Raw genomic sequence first — 21846 nt, 5'->3', positions numbered from 1 at the left:
TACTTCCTTTTTCTTGTCTGAGGTAGCAACGGTGGGTGGGTCCTAGAGGCAGGGCCCGACTGGTCTCAGTAGGAGTCTGCAGTTCTTAGCTTGTGGCCATTTGGGTTGGACGCACGCGGTGCAGTGCAGGATGGCGGATGCAGAAGGTAAGGGGTTTAGGTGATCATGCCTTGAGACCTGCGTGGCTTCCCACCGAGCTGGGAGTTAGTGGTAGTGAGGTTGCGTCGTGACCCGCGCGATTCTGCGCGTTCCTGCCCGCAGTTAGGCTCTCGGCTCTGGCTCTACTGGCTAACGCACAAGTTACAGAACCAACCCTCCACTGAACAGGCTTCATTAGGTCCAGGCCTTGCGCAAAAGACTCCACCCGGGTCCCCTTCTAAAGCTGTGGTGGTGACTCGTGATAAGGAAGACGGGTAGCATTTCTGCCACCACTAGAGAGGACATACTGAAATGAGGGTAGAAAGGTGCAGGCAGAGGAAGGGTGGGGAAGGAAAGGGCGAGAGGAGTTGGGAGCGAGTGTAACTCGGACTTGGAAAAAATTTTAAGAGACCACAAGCCCTGATGGACAGTGTAGTGGTCGTTTGTGGAACTTTCCAGCCTGTGGACAAGCGCTTCCCCAAGTATATTTGGCCTTGCCGCAGCCACGTGGAGAACCTAAGAGGGAAGCAAACACGTGCTAGAGTCATTTACCAGCCAAGCCATCCTAGTATTTGGCCTCACAACCATAAGTTTTCTCCAGTAATGCCAAACTTAAAAATACTTTGTTTTGTCTGTCCTGATTTTAGACTTAATTTTAAACTTTTGAGTTTAGTTTTCAAAGAAATCTCCAAATCTTGAGTTTGTTTCTTGTAGTAATTACTTACCCAAAGAAGCATAAGAAGAAAAAAGATCGGAAGCCATTACAAGAAGAAGATGTAGCTGTGAGTAGGAATATTTTATTTTGCTTTGACCGAGACAAAAATGCTTTAAAATATTCCCAAACGATATGCTGGCACTTACTGGTCATTATATAGACCCAGCAAAACCCTGAAATAACAACTCCCAAGAGAAATTTACTATCATGTATGGCATACTAAATGGTAAAATATTCGCCCTGAACTTCTTTCCCCTATTCCACCAACAGACCCATGCTTTTGTTAAGATATTTGGACTACCTAAATTTGAATAAGCTTTTTCAATTCTCTTTTAGAGGTCCCAGTGACCTCGGTTTCAGGAAATCACATCCTTTGTTTGTTTAAAAGGCATGTACTTCCAAAATTAAAAGGGAAGATAATATATTTCTGCTCTATTGAAGGAAATACAACATGCTGAAGAATTTCTTATTAAACCAGAATCCAAAGTGGCTCAATTGGATACTTCTCAGTGGCCCTTGTTACTAAAGGTATGTGCTCTGTGAATCAGATGAATGCTTGAATTTCATAATTAAACAGTTAATTAATGCTTACTGCTGGGCTATGGCATGATGGTGCATGCCTTTAATTCCAGTGGTTACGTAGAGAGACCCTGTCTTCCAAAAAAGAAATAAAAATAAAGGATGCTTACTGCCAGCATGTTTTACATTTAGAAAACTTCCAAATGATGTTGCATTAAGACAGTTTTTCAATGTATCTGAGATGAAGGACTCAGTTATTTTTTAAATTTGTAATTTGTCCAATGTTGTTCTGTAATACAGTATGTCTCCAAAATGTTAATTGTTATCAGTTTTTAGCCAGTTGCACTTCTGAAATCAACTCCTGTAGACTGTTTCAGTACCCAGGAGTTTTGAAGCCAGTTAGATGCCTTTGAATCAAGATTGTATGTGGCCTTAAGCCAGTCATTAACCTCACTGAATCTATTAGTTGCTCATATTTTCTCATCATAAGTGCTCGGAGTTAGTCTATGAAGCATGCCTTACAGTTGCATGTCATAGAAATTATAGGTTATTTAGGGGTTTAAATGGTGGTTTCAATAATGGGTTGAACCAAAATTTACAATTTTCATAAAGTGGATACCAGTTATAGAGCTGAGACCTCTTAACAAAGAGGCATTTTAAATATAAATTCTTATTTCATTTATTACGGAGTATAGGTGGGATGGGGGTGCACGCGCCACATAACATGCATGTGGAAGTCAAAGCATAACATGTAAAAAGTCTATTCTCAACTACAGTGTGAATTCCTGAGGTTGAACTTGGATTGTCAGGCTTGGCAGCAGGTACCCTACCTGCTGAACCATTTCACTGAACTGACCACGAATTTTAATAAACCATATGTTTGTGTTGCTAAAATTATGAGGTTTGTTTATATCATTCAACCAAGTTGATTTTCTGCTTGATTATAAGTCATTTGGATGGCATCTATTTTTCTTATGTTGTCCCTGGAAAAATAGCTAGCACACAAGGTAGACATGGTCTCCACTGTGAGAAATCTTAGCTAGAGATGGGAGAGACAATTAAAAAAATCTGTTTGTAGTGGCCATAATGAAACTAAACTGATGATGAAAGATGGGCTTCAGTTGGTGAATTCTAACTGGTGGCTAAGCCTTACGCAGGAGTCTGAAAAGGGACAGACAAATGAAGAGCAGAGGTAGAGGTATCTGGAGCAGAACCAAGCTGGCCGTGCTGAAGAAAGTTGCCAGCCGTCTTCAGCTCGTGTGATCTGAGAAAGTCAAAGCTGTTTTGTTCTTTATAGTACCCTCAAGTCTCTTTAGAGCAGTGATTATACATACTCAGATCTGTTCTTTTCTCACTAGTATTGGGAATTTCCCCAGTATATAAGAAGGCTTAGTAGTGTGTTACACCAATGATAGTGTTAATAATGGAAACAAAACTATACATTTATGGGCTTGAAGGGCTACCATGGTGGTGGTACATTTGTTTCTTTGTTTTTTCTTTTCTTTCTTTTTTTTTTTTTTTTTGAGACAGGGTTTCTCTGTGTAGTCCTGGCTGTCCTGGACTCTTTGTAGACCAGGCTGGCCTCGATCTCACAGAGAACTGCCTGCCTCTCTTTCTGCCTCCTCGAGTGCTGAGATTACAGGTGTGCATCACCTTCTCAGCTCTTGGTAGTGTTACTTACTAACTCTTGTTTTATTTCTGTTGATGTGTTATTAAGCTTATGTTATGTGATGTGATATTATTGCTTTCTAGAATTTTGATAAGCTAAATGTAAGGACAACACACTATACACCTATTCCTTGTGGTTCAAATCCTCTGAAGAGGGAGATTGGGGATTATATCAGGTAAGCATGATGAAAAAGCTGTGTCCAAACTTAAGTTCTTTTGAAACTGATGCTTTCACATTAGTTATTCAAGGAAGTATTTGCAACTTAGAAAAGCTTTACCCTGAATATATAGCTGATATATGTGATTTGCTTTTCAACTTTTCATGCTGTCTTTGAGACTACAAGGACAGGTGGTACAATTACTTCTTTTTTTATTCTAGGACAGGTTTCATTAATCTTGACAAACCCTCTAACCCCTCTTCCCATGAAGTGGTAGCCTGGATCAGACGAATACTTCGGGTAGAGAAGACAGGCCATAGTGGCACACTGGATCCCAAAGTGACTGGTTGTTTAATTGTGTGCATTGAACGAGCCACTCGTTTGGTGAAATCACAACAGAGTGCAGGTATGTAGAAGAGAGTATAGAGGGATGTTGGAAAGCTACTTGTTTCATTAATACATTTTGGCTCTTGGAAACTGATTCTTTAGAAAATAAAACCTTAAAGCAGGAGTATGAGTTGGTTTCCATATAATACTGTTCTCTACCAAGATCAGGAGGTTTCTTTTTTAAGAGTTCCACACACTAAACCTGTGTATATTGAATCAACTAGTCTGTTCTTAGTGCTGTAGCATGTCCAGTTCTGCTTGCTGTTGCTGTTCTTTGTTGTTTGTCTCTGTACAGCCCTGGCTGTCTGAGAACTCTAGACCAGGCTGGCCCCCAAGATCCACCTGCTTCTGCCTCCCAAGTTCTGGAATTAAAAGTATGTATCACCCTTGCCTGGCATGCTTGCTGCTTCTTAACTCTGGTCATGCTTCTGTCTCAAGTGTCTTTCCCTCATTTTCATCTAAGAAACTTCTGCTTAAAATACAAGGTCTTTTCCAGTCAGACTCTACAGTAGGTATTCCATCTGTCTCTGCCATCACATCGGGCATTAAAGTAAGTGTGTGTGTTCCTTTTCCTTCCTTTCTTGTTAAGACAAGATTTTGCTATGTAGCTCATGCTGCTCTGGAAATCTCAATCCTCCCATCTCAGCAACGAAAATGCTGGGTGTGGGTTATTGCCATGTGCTGTATCTGACACAAGAAAAAATATCTTTTTTTTTTTCTCTGTCTACAACATGAAGTCTGTCAGTACAGATTGTACTGGAACATAATGTTGGATTCCCTGCTGTTTCTGCCATGTAAAATGGCAATGATAGAACATTTATAAAACAGAAAATTAAGTGGCCACACCTGACTACTCTTTTGTCATTTTTCAGGCAAAGAGTATGTGGGAATTGTCCGGCTGCACAATGCTATTGAAGGGGGTACTCAGCTTTCTAGGGTAAGTCTGTATAGGGAGGATACCTTTGATAAGTTGGGTGCCTGAACTCCTGGAACTTTTCCTGGCTAGTACCTCTTGTGCCATTTGAATGGGTTGCTCTAGTTTCATGGATGGAGAACAACTGGTAATGTTTGCCCAACCATGTCTTTCTGAGAGGGAAGTTCTGATTAGTGCTGAGCCATCCCTCAGTAGTTGAAAAAAGGGAACTGAACTAAAGGACATTTTGGCTCCTAAAATTTTTGAAAGAAAACTTTGTACTTGAATTAGATCCTTAAACTTCTTTGTCTTATTTAAAAATGAGCCCACATAATGATGTGTGTGTGTGTGCTTTGTTCTTAGGCCCTGGAAACTCTGACAGGTGCCCTGTTTCAGCGACCCCCACTGATTGCTGCAGTAAAGAGGCAGCTTCGAGTAAGGACTATCTACGAGAGCAAAATGATAGAATATGATCCTGAAAGAAGATTAGGTGGGTCATTAGGCTTATATCAAGCTGAATTGCTTTAGACTCACAAGCAATTGCATTCTCAAGGATTCTATTATTAGGAACAGAAACTTTGAGTATGTTGTACAGTTGTACATGCTCCAGTTATTAACTCTTATCTTTTTTGTTAGTTCAGGTAGGGTCTCTCCATTACATATCTGCTCTGCAAGTTCCTATGTATGTAATTCAGGCTGGCCTTGAATCCACCATTTTCTGCCTCCTGAGATTAAAGTTGGATACCACTATGCCTAGGATTTTCTGTAATCTTGATGGTTCAGTTGGAGGGTAAAAATCATGTATTTACTCAAGAATGTGTGTGTGTGTTCATGTTTATCTTAGGAATCTTTTGGGTGAGCTGTGAAGCTGGCACCTACATTCGGACACTATGTGTACATCTTGGCTTGTTACTGGGAGTTGGTGGTCAGATGCAGGAACTTCGGAGGGTGCGTTCTGGAGTCATGAGTGAAAAGGTATGCAAATAGGAGACTAGAGGTTTTTTTATATTTGTTTCAAAGACAGGATTTCTCTGTATGGCCTTGTCTGTCCTAGAACTTGCTCTGTATGTAGACCAGGCTGGCCTAAACTCACAGAAGATCCACCTGCCTCTTCCTTCTGAGTGCTGAGATTAAAGATGTACTCAGGACTGGAGGGCTTTTGAACTGACTCATATTCTGTGTCCTTGGTAGAACTTTGTCTGCTTTACATCTTCTTAGGAAAGACTCCAAAGTGTTGAGTTCAGTTCAGGGAAGCTTCCTTGTTCTGTTAATTAAACTTTGGGACATTGAAATTGGCTAAAGGAAATGACTGAGTAGAGAGTATTACTCTATTCATACACTTCCTAGTCTACACCAATCTTGTTCAGAGCTAGAGGGTGTGACTCAGTGTTAGAGCACTTAGCAAGCATTTGCAAACACCTGGGTTCCATTCCAAGCAGTACCAAAATATGGAGTGTCTGTTTGGTTCTAATATGTCAACATGTAACTTAAAGGAGATTCTAAAGACTCATGATGTGAGCCTGGACTAGAAGACAATGTAAAGTTACATTCAACTGTAAAAAGTTTGGGTATACAATATGAAGACATAGAATTTAATATCTGACTGCTTTTCAGGACCACATGGTGACAATGCATGATGTACTCGATGCTCAGTGGCTATATGATAACCATAAGGATGAGAGTTATTTGCGGCGTGTTGTTTACCCTTTGGAAAAGCTGTTGACATCTCATAAACGTCTGGTTATGAAAGATAGTGCAGTAAGTTACGGGTTAAGAATCCATGTTTGCACAGAATGTGCTACCAAAGATGAAATGCATTGCGAAATCATATTTATCATATTTTACTTTCCCTGTGGTTAGTCCCCTTCCCCATTGTATAGGTTCACTTTGTGCTGTTAATAATGGAAACAATTACTGATAGATTGTTAAATTAAGTTAAAACCATGTATGTCACTTTTAATTTTAATGCTAGGTCTACTTGTATTTTAAAATAAGGTAACTTTAGCTTATGAGTCTTTCCCAAACAAATTTGTTCAAGTATCAGTGATATCTATCTAACATTTGACTTCCTTTAATTTGTGTTCTGCCTATGCCTAAAATAGTCTTGGTTCATTTAAGCTACTATAAATGATTGTTTCAATGGGTAAAGATTGGGACTGTAGAATTTCAGAGGTATGTTATTTACTCTATAGGGATTTCAATGAAATGCTTTCTTTTGTTAATGTACATTGACGTACATTATCAGTTGAGACAATATAATCAAGAATTCGCTGACCTGATCATCAGCTCTCATCCCATTTTTGCTGTATTACCTTATAATCAGAAATAATCCCAATAATGTAAGTACATATTATGTAGTCATAAGATGTGTGAAAGACAAATTTTGTACGTGTAACAGTTTGGTTAGATATTTATGTACATTTGAATAAAAATATGTGTAAGTCTTCTGAAAACTTTCATATGTTGTAATTCATAATAAAGTAAAAAATTAAAGAAGTATACTAAGGTCTGAACACTAAGGGCAACCAAGAAAGCTTAAGCACATCATCATGTAAATGTGATGTGCCTTTTTTTGTGCTGCAGTCAGACTGCTGACTTCTGGATGAATTTTAAGAGAAGTTGGAATATGGTCACTAAGAGATCTTGTTGGGTAACAATGAGATGATATAAGGTATAAACATGCTTTGGGGGTCACTTAACTAGAAAAGTGTCCTTATATTTACAGCTAATAAATTCTATATAGAAATGTAGATGTGATTTAACACACCTGGTTTTGGGTGTCTCTTTTTTTGCGTCATTTGTATTATGTACACTATTTTTTCCTGACAAAGATTTAAGAGCATTTTGAAGGCTGATAAACTTTGAGGCAGTTTTCAGTTTTTTAAAAATTACATTTTTATTTATATGTATGTGCACACACATAATGGAGGTTGGTCAAGGAGAACTCTCTCCACCATGTGGGTTTCAGTGATCAAACTCAGGTAGTCAGACATCAGGGCAAGTACCTTTTAACTGCTGAGTTATTTCTCTGGACAGGATTTGTTTTGTTTTATGTGTATGAGTGTTTTGTTTTCATGTATGTCTATGCCACATGCATACCTGTTTCCTACAAAGATCAGGCTAGATAGAGTTCATACGGTTGAGGGCTACTTGGGTGCTGGGAAAACAAGTCCTCTGCAAGAGTAACAGGTACTCTTACTTGTTGAACCATCTCTCTGGCCCCCAGGTTCTGGTATAGTATAGATGACAATACTTACGGACATGATAAAAGTAAAGTTTATAATGAAGGAGGTGGGGATGCATTTTATTCATTTATGCTTATTATGGATGTGTTGTGACCCATGTATGTGTGTGAGAACATGCATGCTGCAATGTGTTTGGATCTCAGCATTATTTGTGGAGTCACTTTCCTCTTTCCATCTTTATATGTTCTGGGATTAAATTTGGGCCATCAGACTTGCTGAGCCATCTTTAAAGTTGTCTTTAGTTTTTTGAAGTATGTTTAAAGTTTTTAGAGCAGTTGCTAGCACGTGATATGTGTTTGTTATTGTTCTATGTCCCTTCATACTGCATTGTAGTCAGTGAGCTATCAGTGTTATTCCTATTTCTTACTCTCAGTCTACCTCCCCCTTACAGTCTTCCTCTGTTCCAGTATGAAAGTGGAATAGAGATAATGGATATGTAACATTTGGTCCTCACATGTGTCCATAGGTGAATGCAATCTGCTATGGAGCCAAGATCATGCTACCTGGAGTTCTCCGATATGAGGATAGCATTGAGGTCAACCAAGAGATTGTGGTCATTACCACCAAGGGGGAAGCTATCTGCATGGGTAAGGAGAAGAGCAGCCCCCATTATTTCTCAAATTTGAGCTCTGCATTATCAAAGCTAGGTTCATTGTGGGCCAATCACATGTCAGGGTCCTTTGATTTTTATATAATCATGGTATCTCCTGGTGTTTGTACAGATAACGAAGGGACAGGTTAGTTAGGTATAAATTAAGAAGGAAGTGTACATTTATATGCTCATCAGTGACTGTTTTGTTTTGAGACCGTGATTCTCTGTGTAGCCCTGGTTGTCCTGGAACTCGCGCCACCTACCACTGCCTCCTAATTGCTGGGATTAAAGGCCTGAGCCACTACTCATTAATGCCAGGTGGATCGGTGACTTAGTTTGTAAAAAGTTTAGGTAGCGAATATTGGATTGATTATCCTTTACATCTTATAGTGCTCTGTGGCCTTCTCAATAAGTCCAAGCCATTTATTTAATAACTAATTTGCACTGGAAATAAGTCATGTCATCAGGATCCCTTGTCTCAGTTTTATGAGCAGATGTCTGTGGAAAGTCCATTCTCATATATAGCAGAACAGAGATGCTTAAAACTTTAAATGTTCTGTAGGCCTGACGGTGGTTTATACATCATTCCTGCATCAGAGGTGCATGTCTTGTTCTATGTTTCTTCAGTTACTTTTATTGTTTTTTAATTTGGTAAATTTAACATTACTTCAGATGCTTCTAGAGTGCACGTGCAAAGGAAAGCCCAGGGTTCTAAAAAGGCATAAAACAGTAGAACTCATCTATTACCAAAACATTCTCTTTTTTTCTCTTTCTAATACCTGCAGCTGTTGCATTGATGACTACAGCAGTGATTTCTACCTGTGACCATGGTATAGTAGCCAAGATAAAGAGGGTGATCATGGAAAGAGACACGTATCCTCGCAAGTGGGGTTTAGGTCCGAAGGTCAGTGATACTAGGTTGTAGCCCTTGCTGCATAATATTTGTGTTGACTTCAGAGATTCTCGGTCTAGTTGAAGGAAACAGTAGGGCATTACTTAAATAATAACACTGGGTTGGTGAACTATGACTATCAAGTATTTGGAGAGGTCTTTTGGTTCCTGGAGTATCCACAGTGAAAGTTTTGACCCCATCATGGATTCAGGGACTTTTCATTTAAGCTATTGTGAAGAATAGGTTAGATATTGATGACAATAAGAGGAGAGGGAAGGATTCAGGACAGTATTTTAAGGGGCATGAAACCCTGCTGAAAATACATAAAAAACTAGGCTATGCAGACTAGGTCTAAGCCTTGGTGTGTAATCATAATGGCTACTTCCTGTGCTAAGAGTAGTTTAATGTTTGAAATGCTTCCAGGCCAGTCAGAAGAAGTTGATGATCAAGCAGGGCCTTCTGGACAAGCATGGCAAACCCACAGACAATACCCCTGCTACCTGGAAACAGGATTATATTGACTATAGGTAAATATGGGTTTTGGTAATTATTCAGTTGTCTTTTTTTTCCAACTTTTTATTTAGATTCTTTGTGAGTTTTACATCAAGTACTCCAGTCCCACTTGTCTCCCTGTCCCTTCCTATTCCACCCTCAGCCCTTATGACGCTTCACGTGCCCCAGCAATTCATTGATGGGGTAGTTGTTGGGGTGGGCCAACTCAAAAGCCTTGGATCTGAGGCTGGGTAGTAAGGATGGGGTTTTGGGGAGACTGGGCAATGCAGTACACTTAACCGTTCGGCCATTGATAACAAGTGAGGACAGGAGACTGCATAGCCAAAGTTTTATCTGGGGTAACTGCTAAATGCTAGGCTACAGGTAGGCCCTAGTGCTGCAGCTCAGTTTTCTTTCTTTGGTTGGCTCCTTGAGACCTGGACCCTAGGTAGTTATTACTATTGTACAAGCCTGAGCTTATCTACTAGTCAGAGCATGGACTATGGACCATCACTATTATGCGAAAACAGCTGGTAAGTTCTTCTGTCCAGTATCAGTATTTCATGGAGGCTTTAGGGTTGCCTCATATAGTTGAATAACAAGGGACATGACTTGATTGTGACAGTACCACTATGGGGAGCTCTTCTGTGAATTTAACCTCATATTACCTCTTTGTCTTTCAGCGATTCTGGCAAGAAAGCACTGGTTGCTAAAGAAGTACAAGCCCCTCAATTAGATGCTGACGCAGTAAAAGTCACAAAAGTGAGTGGTGTGATCTGTTTGAAATGTGTTTCAAGCTGAGTTGTGGTAGTGTCTTTAATCCCAGTACTCAGGAGGCAGAGGCAGGGGCATCTCTGTGAGTTTGAGGACAGCCAAGGCTATACAGAGAAACCCTGTTTCAAAACAAATAGAAAGAAAGACAAAGAAAAAAAATGTGCTTCAAGAGATAATTCCAAGATAGACCAGTGTGTTTAACAAGGTAGTCCAGTCACATGTTCTGGCTAGTAAGGTAGGCTTATCCATGCTGTGGTCTATACACAAATATTGTCTCATACTTAATGCTATTGGGTTCAGTGTTAACCTTGGATGGGGATGAGAGGTGGGGGTGGGGTGACGCATGGCCTTAATCCAGATGAGAGGCAGAGGTAGGGGGAATCTCTGAGTTCAGGACCAGCCTTGTTTACAAAGAGAATTCCAAGACAGCCAAGGCTTCTATGCAGAGAAACATTGTCTCGAGGTTGGGGCCACTGTCATTAGAGCCCCATATGTTATGTCTGCAGTTAAAATCCTGAGTTATTGGTAATAAGCTGTGTGGGTAGAACTTGTGGATTTGTCAAATGTGAATTTTTGTTTTGCCTTTTTTATTTGAGCACCTAAGGGAGCACTAGCAGGTCTTGGAGTTGGTTCACTGAGACAGTTTCTCAGGGTCTTCTATACCCCAAGCTGTTTTGGCACATCCATAATGCATGACTCATGGCTTACTATACTTTTATTTAGTAAGATACCATCTTCAAATATTTAATAAATCATTCACTATTCAAGTTTATAGGCACAAAACTTTTGGGTTTACTTGGATCTTACTTGATAACTTCCCACATTTCTAACTTTTCATGAACTGTTATTATTTTTTTTATCTCAGAGGAGGCGGGAGAGTGAAAGTGATGAGATCCCCCCAGCAGTTCCTCAGATGAAGAAAAAAAAGAAGGATAAGAAGTCCAAAACTATACTAGAAAGTGGGGCCAAGGCTGGAGATGGGGTATGTGTAAACTATGTGTGCCTTTGTGCTGGCTTAGGCCTTGATAGTGATTCTGCAAAAATGGGGTTTCCTCTGCCATTGCCTCTTATGGTGCTGCCCTGTGTTCTGGATTTGCCCTGTCCACCCCTTTGGACAGATTAAGTAGGGACACCCACAATTTTAAAATGGATCATGGTTGAATTATGTTGCTGATGGGTAAAATTATATAAGTAGACTTCTAGGACTTCACTGAGAAGGTCACAGGCAAAATTTGTTTGATCCCAAATGTCCTAAGAGATTTTGAACAGACTGTACAATTTGCCAGATTTCTTTTGTCAAAAATGTTTTGTCGGGAGGTACTTTACACTTTCTTTTTTTCTTTTTTCTTTTTTTTTTTTTTTTTAGGACAGTGACACCACCAAAAAGAAGAAGGAAAAAAAGAAAGGAAAAGTGGTGCAAGAGCTGTCTGAATAGTAAAAGTCACTTCTTAAAGGATTCTGTCCATCTAGGAGGAGAAATGAAAGCATTATCAAGAAAATATTGCTTAGGGAGTAGAACAGAGGTCCCAAACAGAGGTAGAGAGTTCTGGTATACTTTAGCTGCCACTTGTGACCTCAGTGAGTAGCTGGTGGTGGCTATCTCATTCTTTCCTGTCCTGTTTTAAGGATATGACAGATGAAAGCAGATTCTTGCCACCAATCCCTCTGCTTGCTTTAGTGAGGAAGCTGTACCTTTAGATATGGCACTGCCTAGTAGCCGTCTGCATCTGTTTCCTTACGGCCATTTTAAACAATGCCATGGATGGCTCTCTAATTTACTTTTTTTAAAATGGTTTTTAAAAATTAAATCTGCTAAATAAAATGGTATGAACATTATATGAGTAAAAATAATGTAATTGAACCACATTCACTGGGGAAATCTTATCTCCAGTGTGATATGTGCTCTATTCTGGTATCAAGTATGGATCCTGCTGCCCTGGGAGTACCTGGTATTGAGGCTACGACTCCATGCATTGTTGTGTACAACAGGATTTATGCAACTTTATCTGGCTACTTATGTTTTGTGTGTGGAAGCCAAAGCATTCCTATACTCTCCTGTTTTAATGTTTATTTTCAAAGAATAATGGAATTGTTCATTGCTGGGAGAATGTTAATTTGTAGCTTTTAAAAAGTATTCCTGTTAAGTTTACTAATTGATAATCTTGGACTGGCAGAGCAAAAGTGAAAATATTTTATTAAAAATCTGGGGAATCATTGGTAATCCTATTTGGAATTTGCTTTTTCTTTGGCTACTTTAAAATTTCTTAATCCTGTGTCTTACATTGGCATTGGGGCCTGTAAACTGCTCTCAGGGGGAACATTACTAATTAAGTGTTTTCCAGAACAGAGAGGAAAGGTAGATGTGTGTAGAATGTGCTGGGGGGTCAGGTGGGTTTGGGAACTTGTCAAGGTTGGAGGTATACCTGGTAGGAAACTGCCAGTTTTGGTATTGAGTGCAGGATGAGCAGAGAGAAAGGTGGTGGGGGTGTTACAAAGTTGAAGGATTTGTTCTTGTGGCATAGTAAAAAAGAGTACAGGATCGCTTAAATGTGTGCCCAAAGCGAAGAATACAGGCAGAAGTTATAACGGAAGTTTTGTGATACAACGTAGGTGAGTATGGATTGCCCTATCCCAGCTTCTGTAAGATGTGTTTTCATCTAGTCAAGTATGACTTAACAGGAAGCCCACAGTGGCTTCTATCTAGAGAAGACAACTTTATGCTCTGTGAACACCAGCCTTTTAGAGAAATCTGTAGTAGCAGTGACAGGTTTTCCAAGTACACTGTTGTAAAGAACCTTGACTGTATGTTCATACCAAAGAAGCATCTTGTGTTGATGCCATTGTCTGAAATTTAAGATAACACTTGGCTTTTTAGGAGATTGTGGTACAGGTGGAAATGGAGTTACAAGGGCACCAGCATCTAACACAGCAGCGTTTTTTATTGCTTTGGAAGGTTTCCCTACAGCAGAGGTTCTATTGCACAGCTGTTTGATTTTGGCATTGTAGAAAGTTTCAGAAGATACTTATTCCAGAGTAAAAAGACAAAAGATACTCTGTATAGTTGAAAGTAAAGATGCTCAGGCTTCAGAGGGGTCAGGACAGTTTCTTTTTCTCTGCAGTAGTTGCATTTGGATAGTACGTAGTGCTAATTTTCAGAGGTCATTTTGAAATCTATAATAGGAACATTAAACTTCAGCCCTTTAAGGAGCCTGAGTGAGAAGACTTGAATCCTACTGGCATACCTAGGACAGTTGCAGAGAGATAGAAGTTGAAGCAACTCTTTTGGCTTAAGCAAGGGGCATGGCATTCCAGATCTTTGGGGGGTTGTCGTCTGGAACAGGTTGATCAATTTTGTAAGCTTAGTAAACCCAGGAGACAGGCACCCACTGTGGAGAACTGCAAGCCTGGTCGAAGGCTTCTTGCAATTTCTTAAGCGTTTCGTCAACACTATTATTCACCAGAGAGAGGTCAAAGTAGTGAGCATATTGACTACGGATGGCCTCAGAGTCCTTCTGCAGCTGCTGCAGGGCTTCAGTCTGTAAAAAAGAGAGCCAAAGATGAAGCAGCAGCCCCAATGGAAGATTTTAAACAGTATTGGTTACATGAACTGGCTCCGTATCTTTTTTTCCATGTTGGTGAAGCATCCTGTGGCCTGGTATTTACTAGGCAGGCCCTCACCTTAACTGAAGACAGTCATTGCTTCATGGATAACCAATTAGGAACACTACATACTACTGCAAGGGTGATCAACCTTCCAAGTGCTGTGACCTTTTAATACAGTTATTCATTTTGTGGCCTACAACCTTAAAATTTTCAGTGCTACTTCATAATTATATTTTTGTTACCGTTATGAATCATAAGTGTTTTTGGAGATAGAGGGCTGCCAAGGGAACCGTGATCCACAGGTTGAGAACCACTGTACTAAAGAATCCCAAACTAACCCTCATAGAGCCCTCTGAAAGAACAACAGATACCTAGACAGGCTTCTCCAATGATCAGTTAACTACATGAAAGCAAAAAAGAATAGTTAATGCCACAGTCTGTGTGTATTCCTGGTTATCACAATGAAGTACCCTAATACAAAATTTTTAGAAATGCATGAAGCCACTAACTCAATGAAAACGTGGTAAGGACATGGCCAGATTATTCACACACAAGCAATGTGAATTTATGAGTGGAAGTCACTAAATTCCTTGATTGGCTTTGACCTCAATCTGTTTTGGTATTTTGCAACTGGCCTTGACCTCCTGATCTTTCTTTCACCTCTCAAGTGCTGGGATTGTGACGAAATACCATTCTTTTAAAATGTTAGGCAGGTTTTTTTTTGTTTTTTTTTTGTTTTTTTTTTTTTTAAGGAAACAACCACTCTCACAAGCAGGTTCCTTTCCTGCTATATCGACACTGCCACCCCATAGCGGATCTAGTGCGACCTCTATCCTTCACAGTGCCCTCTGCTTGCTCCACATGAATCCATGTCACATCAGAATCAGGATTTATTCGATCATAGCCATTAGGTCTATATCATTCAGGACAATGACTAGACTTGACTTGTTTAATAACTATCTTACTGGTTTTTTGAGATAAGGTTTCTCTATGTAGCCTGGCTATCCTGGACTCACTTTGTAGATCAGGCTGGCCTCAGAACTCACAGATCCACCTTCCTCTGCCTCCCTAAATTGTGGCATTAAAGGCATGTGCCACCACACCCAGCTGAATAACAATTTCTTGAATGAATAAAATATGCATGCCCCTTTTCTTCTTGGTTTTGTAGGAAACAGTTGACAAAGACCCAAAAGGCATGAACCTCCACCTGCGACCCCTTTCCCACCTGCGTTCCCTGGTCAGTAGGTGCAATGAACACAATGAAAGGTGAAAGCTCAGCTGTCCGAACAATCTTCAGGGTCTAGGAAAAGGGAAAGGGAGAAAAGGGGGTGGGGGGAGTTGTCTGTCAGAATGTATTCTAATAAATGTCCCCAGTCACAATACCACTTTGTATTATTCGAAGTATTACTGTTCTTGCATCAGGCTGATCCTATTAAAACTTTAGAAAACAAACCTGAGCTCCCAGGTTTCCAGGAGCTCTGCTCTTTCCCCCATTACATGGCTGAAACCGTCACTCCTACCTTTGTATGCCTACCCACCTGGGGCTCAATGTCAAGGATGGCAATCTTGTCCTGCTTATGAATCTGGTGCACTGTTTCAAATTTGGTACCGAACATGTTGCCCTGATAGCTTCCAAACTCCAAGAACTCATTGGCAGAGATGTTCTTTGTCATCTCCTCTGTTGAGATGAAGTGATAGTCCTTTCCATCTTCTTCATTCTTCCTTGGTGGCCGTGTTGTATCTGTGTACAAGGACTCAAGTCCTTGACGAGCTCTTGGTCCTTGCCATCTCTTAATGGCTTGGCCCAAAATGTCTGAATGGAAATCCTACCCATCTTTGGGGCAGAGAATATAATACAGATGTTCTTCCCATGAACTGAGGTAGTACACCAGAAAATACCTCACCTACCCAGAATACATCTCAATTTCAAAGAGGCAGCCCGTGTAGAATATTCACACCATTCTCCACACATAAAACCAACAAACCCAGGACTACTGAAACTCAGAAATGACAACTAAAAATGTTTTAATAATAGATCTATGGGTTCTGGTAGAAATTTTCTGGAAATGTTTTCCTAAATAATGTATGCGTTCATATGCATGTGCATTCTGCCCATGGAAGCCAGAAGACTGCATCTGGAGGTGCAGGTGTTTGTGAGCTGCCTAATGTGGGTGCTGGGAAGCAAACTCTGGTTTGCAAGAACAGCAAGCAAGCATTCAACCACAAAGTCATCTCTCAAGCATTGTTTCTTTTTTATGACATGGAAAGAACACAATGGTTTGGTTTAAACATTTTGTTAGAAAGTTAAAATATTGGGGCTGGCATTTTTTTTCAGCAGGTAAAAGTACTTGCCACAGAAGGCTTATGACCTGAGTTCAACTCCTGGAACCACTAACTGACTCCTTATAAATTGTCCTCTGACCTCCATACACACGCTGTGATATAAGCATGTGTGTGCGTGTGCACCGCCCCCTCCTCCGAGCACACACACAGAGTAAAGGTAATAATTATTTTAAAAATTAAGATGTTAGCTGGGTGTGGTGGTGCATGCCTTTAATCCCAGCACTCAGGGAGTTAGAGGCAGGTGGATCGCTGTGAGTTGGAGACCAGCCTGGTCTTGAGTCCAGGACAACCAAGGCTACACAGAGAAACCCTGTCTCTAAAAAACAAACAAAAATTAAAATGTTAAGAGTAACAATCTAGTGCACACATAAATTGTATATTCCCAACCTCTTCTTTTTATCCTCTGATGAGACATCCCCTTTACCTTCCACAGCAGGCTGGCATGGTGTGTATGTGTGTGTGTGTGTATGCCATGATGTGCATGTGGGAGTCAGTTCTCTATTACCATGTGGGTTTTAGGGATTAAACTCATGTTGTCAGGGTTAGCAGCCATCTTGCCAGTTTCCAAATTTTTAGTGGTGTGGGTGTGTGTGTGTGTGTGTGTGTGTGTGTGTGTGTGTGTGTGTGTGAGAATAGGTGCATATGTTCATGTATAGAGGACAGACTTGGGATGGCGTTCCTCAGGTGCTGTATACATCTTTAATTTCTTTCTTTTTTTTAGGTAGGATCTTGTCATTGGCCTTGAACATACCAAAAAGGGTATGGATTTTCTGTCTCTACTTCCATGGGATTAAAAGTGCATACCACCATGCCAGGCTTTTCAATGTGGATTCCAAAGATTGAAATCAGGACCTCATACTTTCCAAGAACTATCTCCCCAGCCCCACAAATTTTCAGTTTTCATTAACTAAACATCTAAAATAAAACAACAAGAACAAGACCATATAACATTTTAGAAAAACACTGATGCTAAATTTTGTAACATGACATTTCTGCCTGTTTTTTTAGGCATAATTTTTCCCTCCAAGGCACCCAAAGAAATACTTACATGGGGCAGGGTACACAAATTTCTCTGGATTCTGACTGAGCAGAGCATTCTTAATATGGCTGCGACCCACCCCACTGGCTCCTGTGTGAGAAAAAAAAGAAAGGCTTCCATTACATTCTCCCAGAGACACTGGTGGGCACAAGACAGGGAATGGGAGAGATGGATTTCTGTATCCCAATGCTCAAAGTGGCTAGTAGATAAAAAACAGTTTGGTGCTGTTTCCAGGCTGCAACTAAGTTCTTAGAACTATCAAGAAGATTGGAGGCCACCAGATAGCTTCAATTCTTTCATATCCATTTGGTTGAGAAGTCTTTCTAAGGCGTGAGTTAAGATGTAGAACATGATTGCTATTTCCACAGAATAAGGTACTGTGGAGTTTTCTATTTATTTTATAAGATAGTCACACAAAGATAGACAAAGAGGAAACCTAATCTAAAAGAATTAGGTGCTAAGTAGTAGAAAAACTTATAATGTGAAGTGGATCCAGATAGATTACTTGTAGAATCCATAGTTCTTTATAACTAAACTACATGAAGTATAAAGTATCTAAGAGACCACACTCCATTTTAGGCACATTAGTAAAGGATGAGGGGCAGTGAAAAGATACCAATCAACACCAGTGTCTTCCTCTTGAATGCAGGGAGCCGAACAACTTCCTCATAGGAAACAACGTCCAACTGGTCAAAAACTACAGGCAAAGAAAAAATCAAACCATTTATTAATTTTCAGGGGTGGAGTGAAAAAGCACTGGCTGAGATTAAGGAGCTGACATTTGATCTAGCAAGGGGAGAAAGTTGGGTGTGGTGGAGCAGGCCTGCTTTCCTAGCACTGGGGCCCTGTCTTTAAAAAGAAAACAAAATGCAGAGAGAGAGAGAGACTGTGGGCATGAAATTAGGGGCAATTGCCAGGAGGGATGTCAGAAATTTCTATGTGATGATGAAGTATAATACATAATAAAGCAAAGCAGAAAGTACTTTCTATGAGAATTCTGAGGAAAGGACTAACATGACCCCATTTAGATTTTGAAATGAAGTATGTAGAATGTTGGGTAAGAAACAAACTGCAGGTGCTAGAATTTGAATTTAAGCAGTGAGACTCAGCCACACACACACACACACCAAAAAAAAAAACAAAACAAAAACAAAAAACTCAATTCCACGCCTTGCTGTCTATATGTTATGAAAAAAAAAAATCAAATTAAGTCAAACTTACCAAGGAATGAAAAATACATTGCTAATTGAATATGCTAGCACAATGCCTGCAGCAGCTAGTGAAAGTGCTGATAAACAGAACAGGATTGAAAGCAAGCTCATTCTGTATTACAGATGCATGTGCTCCTTTTAGTCCTAGATTTGATTTTCCCAGAATCCTCCATTGCTCTTCACATGGCTCTTTTGGCCAGTTCTTAGGACTCTGGTATTTTATATGTTTTTAAAATAAACCTATGTTTTCCTCTGTACTGCTCTAACCTGACCTTTTCAGTCTGTTGCAGTCTCAGCAGCTTCATCGTTCTCTATCACCAGTATAGATTCCAGCTCTTTACAACATGGAACCTGGCTGTCTCATAGGCACTTAGAACTCAATAACATCAACATCATCATGGTAGCCCTTCAGACATCCCTTATTTTAGGGAACAGAGCCAATATTGACCCAAATATTCAATATGGAAAAGGCTTTTAGGAACACACTCTTCTACTCCTTCGCAGATGCCTTGGCCAAGGCAACTTCAGGTTCTTTGATTTGATCATGCACTTGTCACCATCTTGAATGCTCCCAACAGGATGGAAACACTGAATAAGTGGTAGATTTATATTCATTTACTAGCAGCAACCCACTTAAATATATATATATATATATATATATATATATATATATATATATATATATTCAGTCCTCCATATTCATGAGCCCTGTATCCTCAGATTTAATCATCCACAAATTGAAATGTTTGAAAAATTTTGCATCTGTATTGAACGTGTACAGACTTTCTTTTTCATTATTCCCTAAACAATATAGTACAACTATTTATATAGTATTTTCATTGTCAGAAAATCACAATGTTCTTTTTGAGTCAGAGTCTCACTATACAGTTCTGCATTTGCTAAAAATTTGTTAAGTAAGCCTGGTTGGACTTGAACTCAAAGAAATACCTGTCTCTGCCTCCGAGTGCTGGGATTAAAGGTGTATGTTCACCATATCCAGTCCAGCTTTCAAGATGATTTTAAAATGCACAGAAAGATAGAAATAAGTCCTATAGAAATTCTTCACCCTTTTATTTGAGAGCGTTGAACATCTGTAGACTTTGATAACCACAGGGTGCTAGAACCAGTCCTCTGTAGATACTGAAGTTGGTGATGAATAGAATAAAGTTAAGTATGGAGAAGAGTCTGGAAGACTTGATCAGTTAGTTACCTGAGAGGTAAGGTGCTGAGTAGATATGGACAGAGCACTGGCCTTTCTGAACATGCGCTGGCCTTGTCTCTCTAACTGTCGTGAGTTTATGAAGATAAAACAAGTAAAGGGAAACCAAAAGAAATGGCATACTGTATATACATCCTACTGCACACTACATCCTCACCTCTTTCCTTCTGATTAAAGAGGTGCAGAAACACAATGCTACTGGGACCCTGGGGGAAGGGGACACAGAAAACTTACTTGAACTGTGCTTAGCTAGATACTTGTCTTTATACTTCTTCTTCTTCCCAAAGGGACTGCAACTAGGAGCTTCACTTGGAGCAGACTGAGCCACAGTGGCCACTCTCCTGTGAGGAACAGATGACCAAAACTCAGTAGGTCCTCCGTGTAAAAACTGGTGACAGACTAGGCTACCTCCTTTCTTTTCTGTAGTTAAGTTTTGAGACTGACCTACTTACTGACTCTGTAAAATTCTTTAGGCAGAGATGCCCTTACCCATTTCCTTTCCTTTCTTCCTTACAAATGTATGTGATCACCCAGGCACCTGGCAGTAGAAATGTTTTCTGGAGGAAAACATAATTTCCTCCCCTTAGTAGAGTCTGACTATTATTCCACCTTTTTTTTTTTATTAATTACACTTTATTCATTTTGTATCCCCCCATAAGCCCCTCCCTCCTCCCCTGCTGATCCCACCCTCCCTCCCCTTATTATTCCACCTTTAACTTGAGACCTGGAAAATGGGGCTGACATTCACTTTACCATAAGAAAAATATTATCACAACAACCATAATCTATAAATAAATCACAAGCATGCACACATAACCAGGTACATGACTAAAGCAATAGCTTCAGTAACAATACCACCTATTACTGTGTAATCTATGCTGATGTTTCTATATATCATCTTTTGTTTTGAGACAGAGTCTTACTATGTAGCCCAGGTAGCCTTGAACCTGCCTCAGCCTTCTGAGCACTCTGAATTACAGGCCTGAGCCACAATACCTGACTCACTTAAAAAAATACTTGTTGCAGTCTACTAAATTCAGTTCATGTCTCATTAATGAGTCATGAGCTACAATTTCACTTTGTGCTCTCCTGAGTCTTTCTCAGCTATCTGTCTTTTCTGCTCTTACAGTGTTCACTAATTGTTAGCTCTGAAAATGACCCAGAAAGTAGAGACAACATGCTCAAGGTTTTGACCAACATCTTTCAGGTCTGCACTGTATTTCCTCTGTTGTTCTAACATTAAACGTTTATTTATACAAAACACTTCCTGTGGTTTGGTGCTATTTGCAGTACTTGGAAATACTTGAAGCCAGAACTCTGGCTTCAAACTAAAGGTCTGTATGTATGTTTACAGGGCTAACCATTTGATATTGGCTGGATAACTGAGCAGGTTGCACTTATATATTCAGGAATATGTATATTAGGAGTGTGTGTGTGTGTGTGTGTGTGTGTGTGTGTGTGTGTGCGCGCGCGCGTATTCAATAGTTAACAGAAAAAGAGGCCATAGATTTTAAAGAGAACAAAGAAGGATACGTGAGAGGTTTGGAAGGAAGAAAGGAAAGGGAGAGATGATGTAATTATATTAGAATCTCAAAAAAAGAAATAATTAGGTCTGGGACAGGAATCAACACTCTTTGAGGTTGTGATATTATTTTCCACAGGCAGAAGGTCATCAATGGATATTGGTTTTCTACCACTCTAAGGGTCATGTGTGACAGCTTTGCAGTAAGTGTGCAATCTGACTGAATGACAAGAATCTGCATAAAAGACATATACTTAAAATATGACTGTTTTCAGAAGTTTTCTTAGAAACAGTACTGAGTGGCTGAAGGAATACAGGAAGCAGGGAGGAGGGCTCTGTAACTGCAGGCCAATAAGTTTCATTTCTTGAGACAAATGGCCTTTCAATGAACCATATACACTCCTGTGGACCCTTTC

At 39.9% G+C, this 21846-nt stretch overlaps 2 protein-coding genes and 1 non-coding gene across 5 annotated transcripts in view; 2 read left to right on the top strand and 1 right to left on the bottom strand.

Annotated features, from left to right (window-relative positions):
- Positions 1-16: 16 nt before the first annotated feature.
- Dkc1 (dyskerin pseudouridine synthase 1) lies at positions 17-12719 on the top strand. The gene is made up of 15 exons (XM_055606569.1): positions 17-146; positions 853-920; positions 1295-1381; positions 3125-3216; positions 3420-3604; positions 4458-4522; positions 4862-4988; positions 5343-5473; positions 6113-6256; positions 8210-8330; positions 9121-9239; positions 9651-9754; positions 10403-10481; positions 11359-11475; positions 11860-12719. The coding sequence occupies exons 1-15, from the start codon at positions 131-133 to the stop codon at positions 11926-11928; spliced, it is 1524 nt and encodes a 507-aa protein (XP_055462544.1). The 5' UTR covers positions 17-130; the 3' UTR covers positions 11929-12719.
- Positions 5723-5854, top strand: LOC129676257 (small nucleolar RNA SNORA36 family). The gene has a single exon (XR_008720058.1). It is a non-coding gene; the product is annotated as a small nucleolar RNA SNORA36 family (small nucleolar RNA).
- A 695-nt stretch (positions 12720-13414) lies between the features above and the next one.
- The window catches only part of Mpp1 (MAGUK p55 scaffold protein 1), a 31554-nt gene continuing 23122 nt past the window's right edge, over positions 13415-21846 (bottom strand). For all 3 annotated transcript variants that reach the window (XM_055606572.1, XM_055606571.1, XM_055606570.1), the window contains 6 exons: positions 20143-20249; positions 18095-18175; positions 17488-17568; positions 15635-15837; positions 15322-15396; positions 13415-14029 (listed from right to left, as the gene is read on the bottom strand). In XM_055606572.1, coding sequence (XP_055462547.1) covers positions 13853-14029; positions 15322-15396; positions 15635-15837; positions 17488-17568; positions 18095-18175; positions 20143-20249 — 724 coding nt within the window. In that variant the 3' untranslated portion in view covers positions 13415-13852. The remainder of the gene's footprint in view (positions 14030-15321; positions 15397-15634; positions 15838-17487; positions 17569-18094; positions 18176-20142; positions 20250-21846) is intronic.

This window comes from Psammomys obesus, unplaced genomic scaffold (assembly GCF_907164565.1).
Source record: "Psammomys obesus unplaced genomic scaffold, mPsaObe1.curated_primary_1811, whole genome shotgun sequence".
Lineage (NCBI taxonomy): Eukaryota > Metazoa > Chordata > Mammalia > Rodentia > Muridae > Psammomys > Psammomys obesus.
The sequence above is the reverse complement of the archived record's forward strand: the minus strand, read 5'-3'. Positions and strand labels throughout refer to the sequence as shown.

What these genes read in the sequence shown, in the direction of transcription:
- Dkc1 (XM_055606569.1), top strand. An exon ending in GGGGGAAGCTATCTGCATGG is followed by an intron (nt 8,331 to 9,120) that starts GTAAGGAGAAGA and finishes TAATACCTGCAG; the next exon opens with CTGTTGCATTGATGACTACA. An exon ending in ACGCAGTAAAAGTCACAAAA is followed by an intron (nt 10,482 to 11,358) that starts GTGAGTGGTGTG and finishes TTTTTATCTCAG; the next exon opens with AGGAGGCGGGAGAGTGAAAG.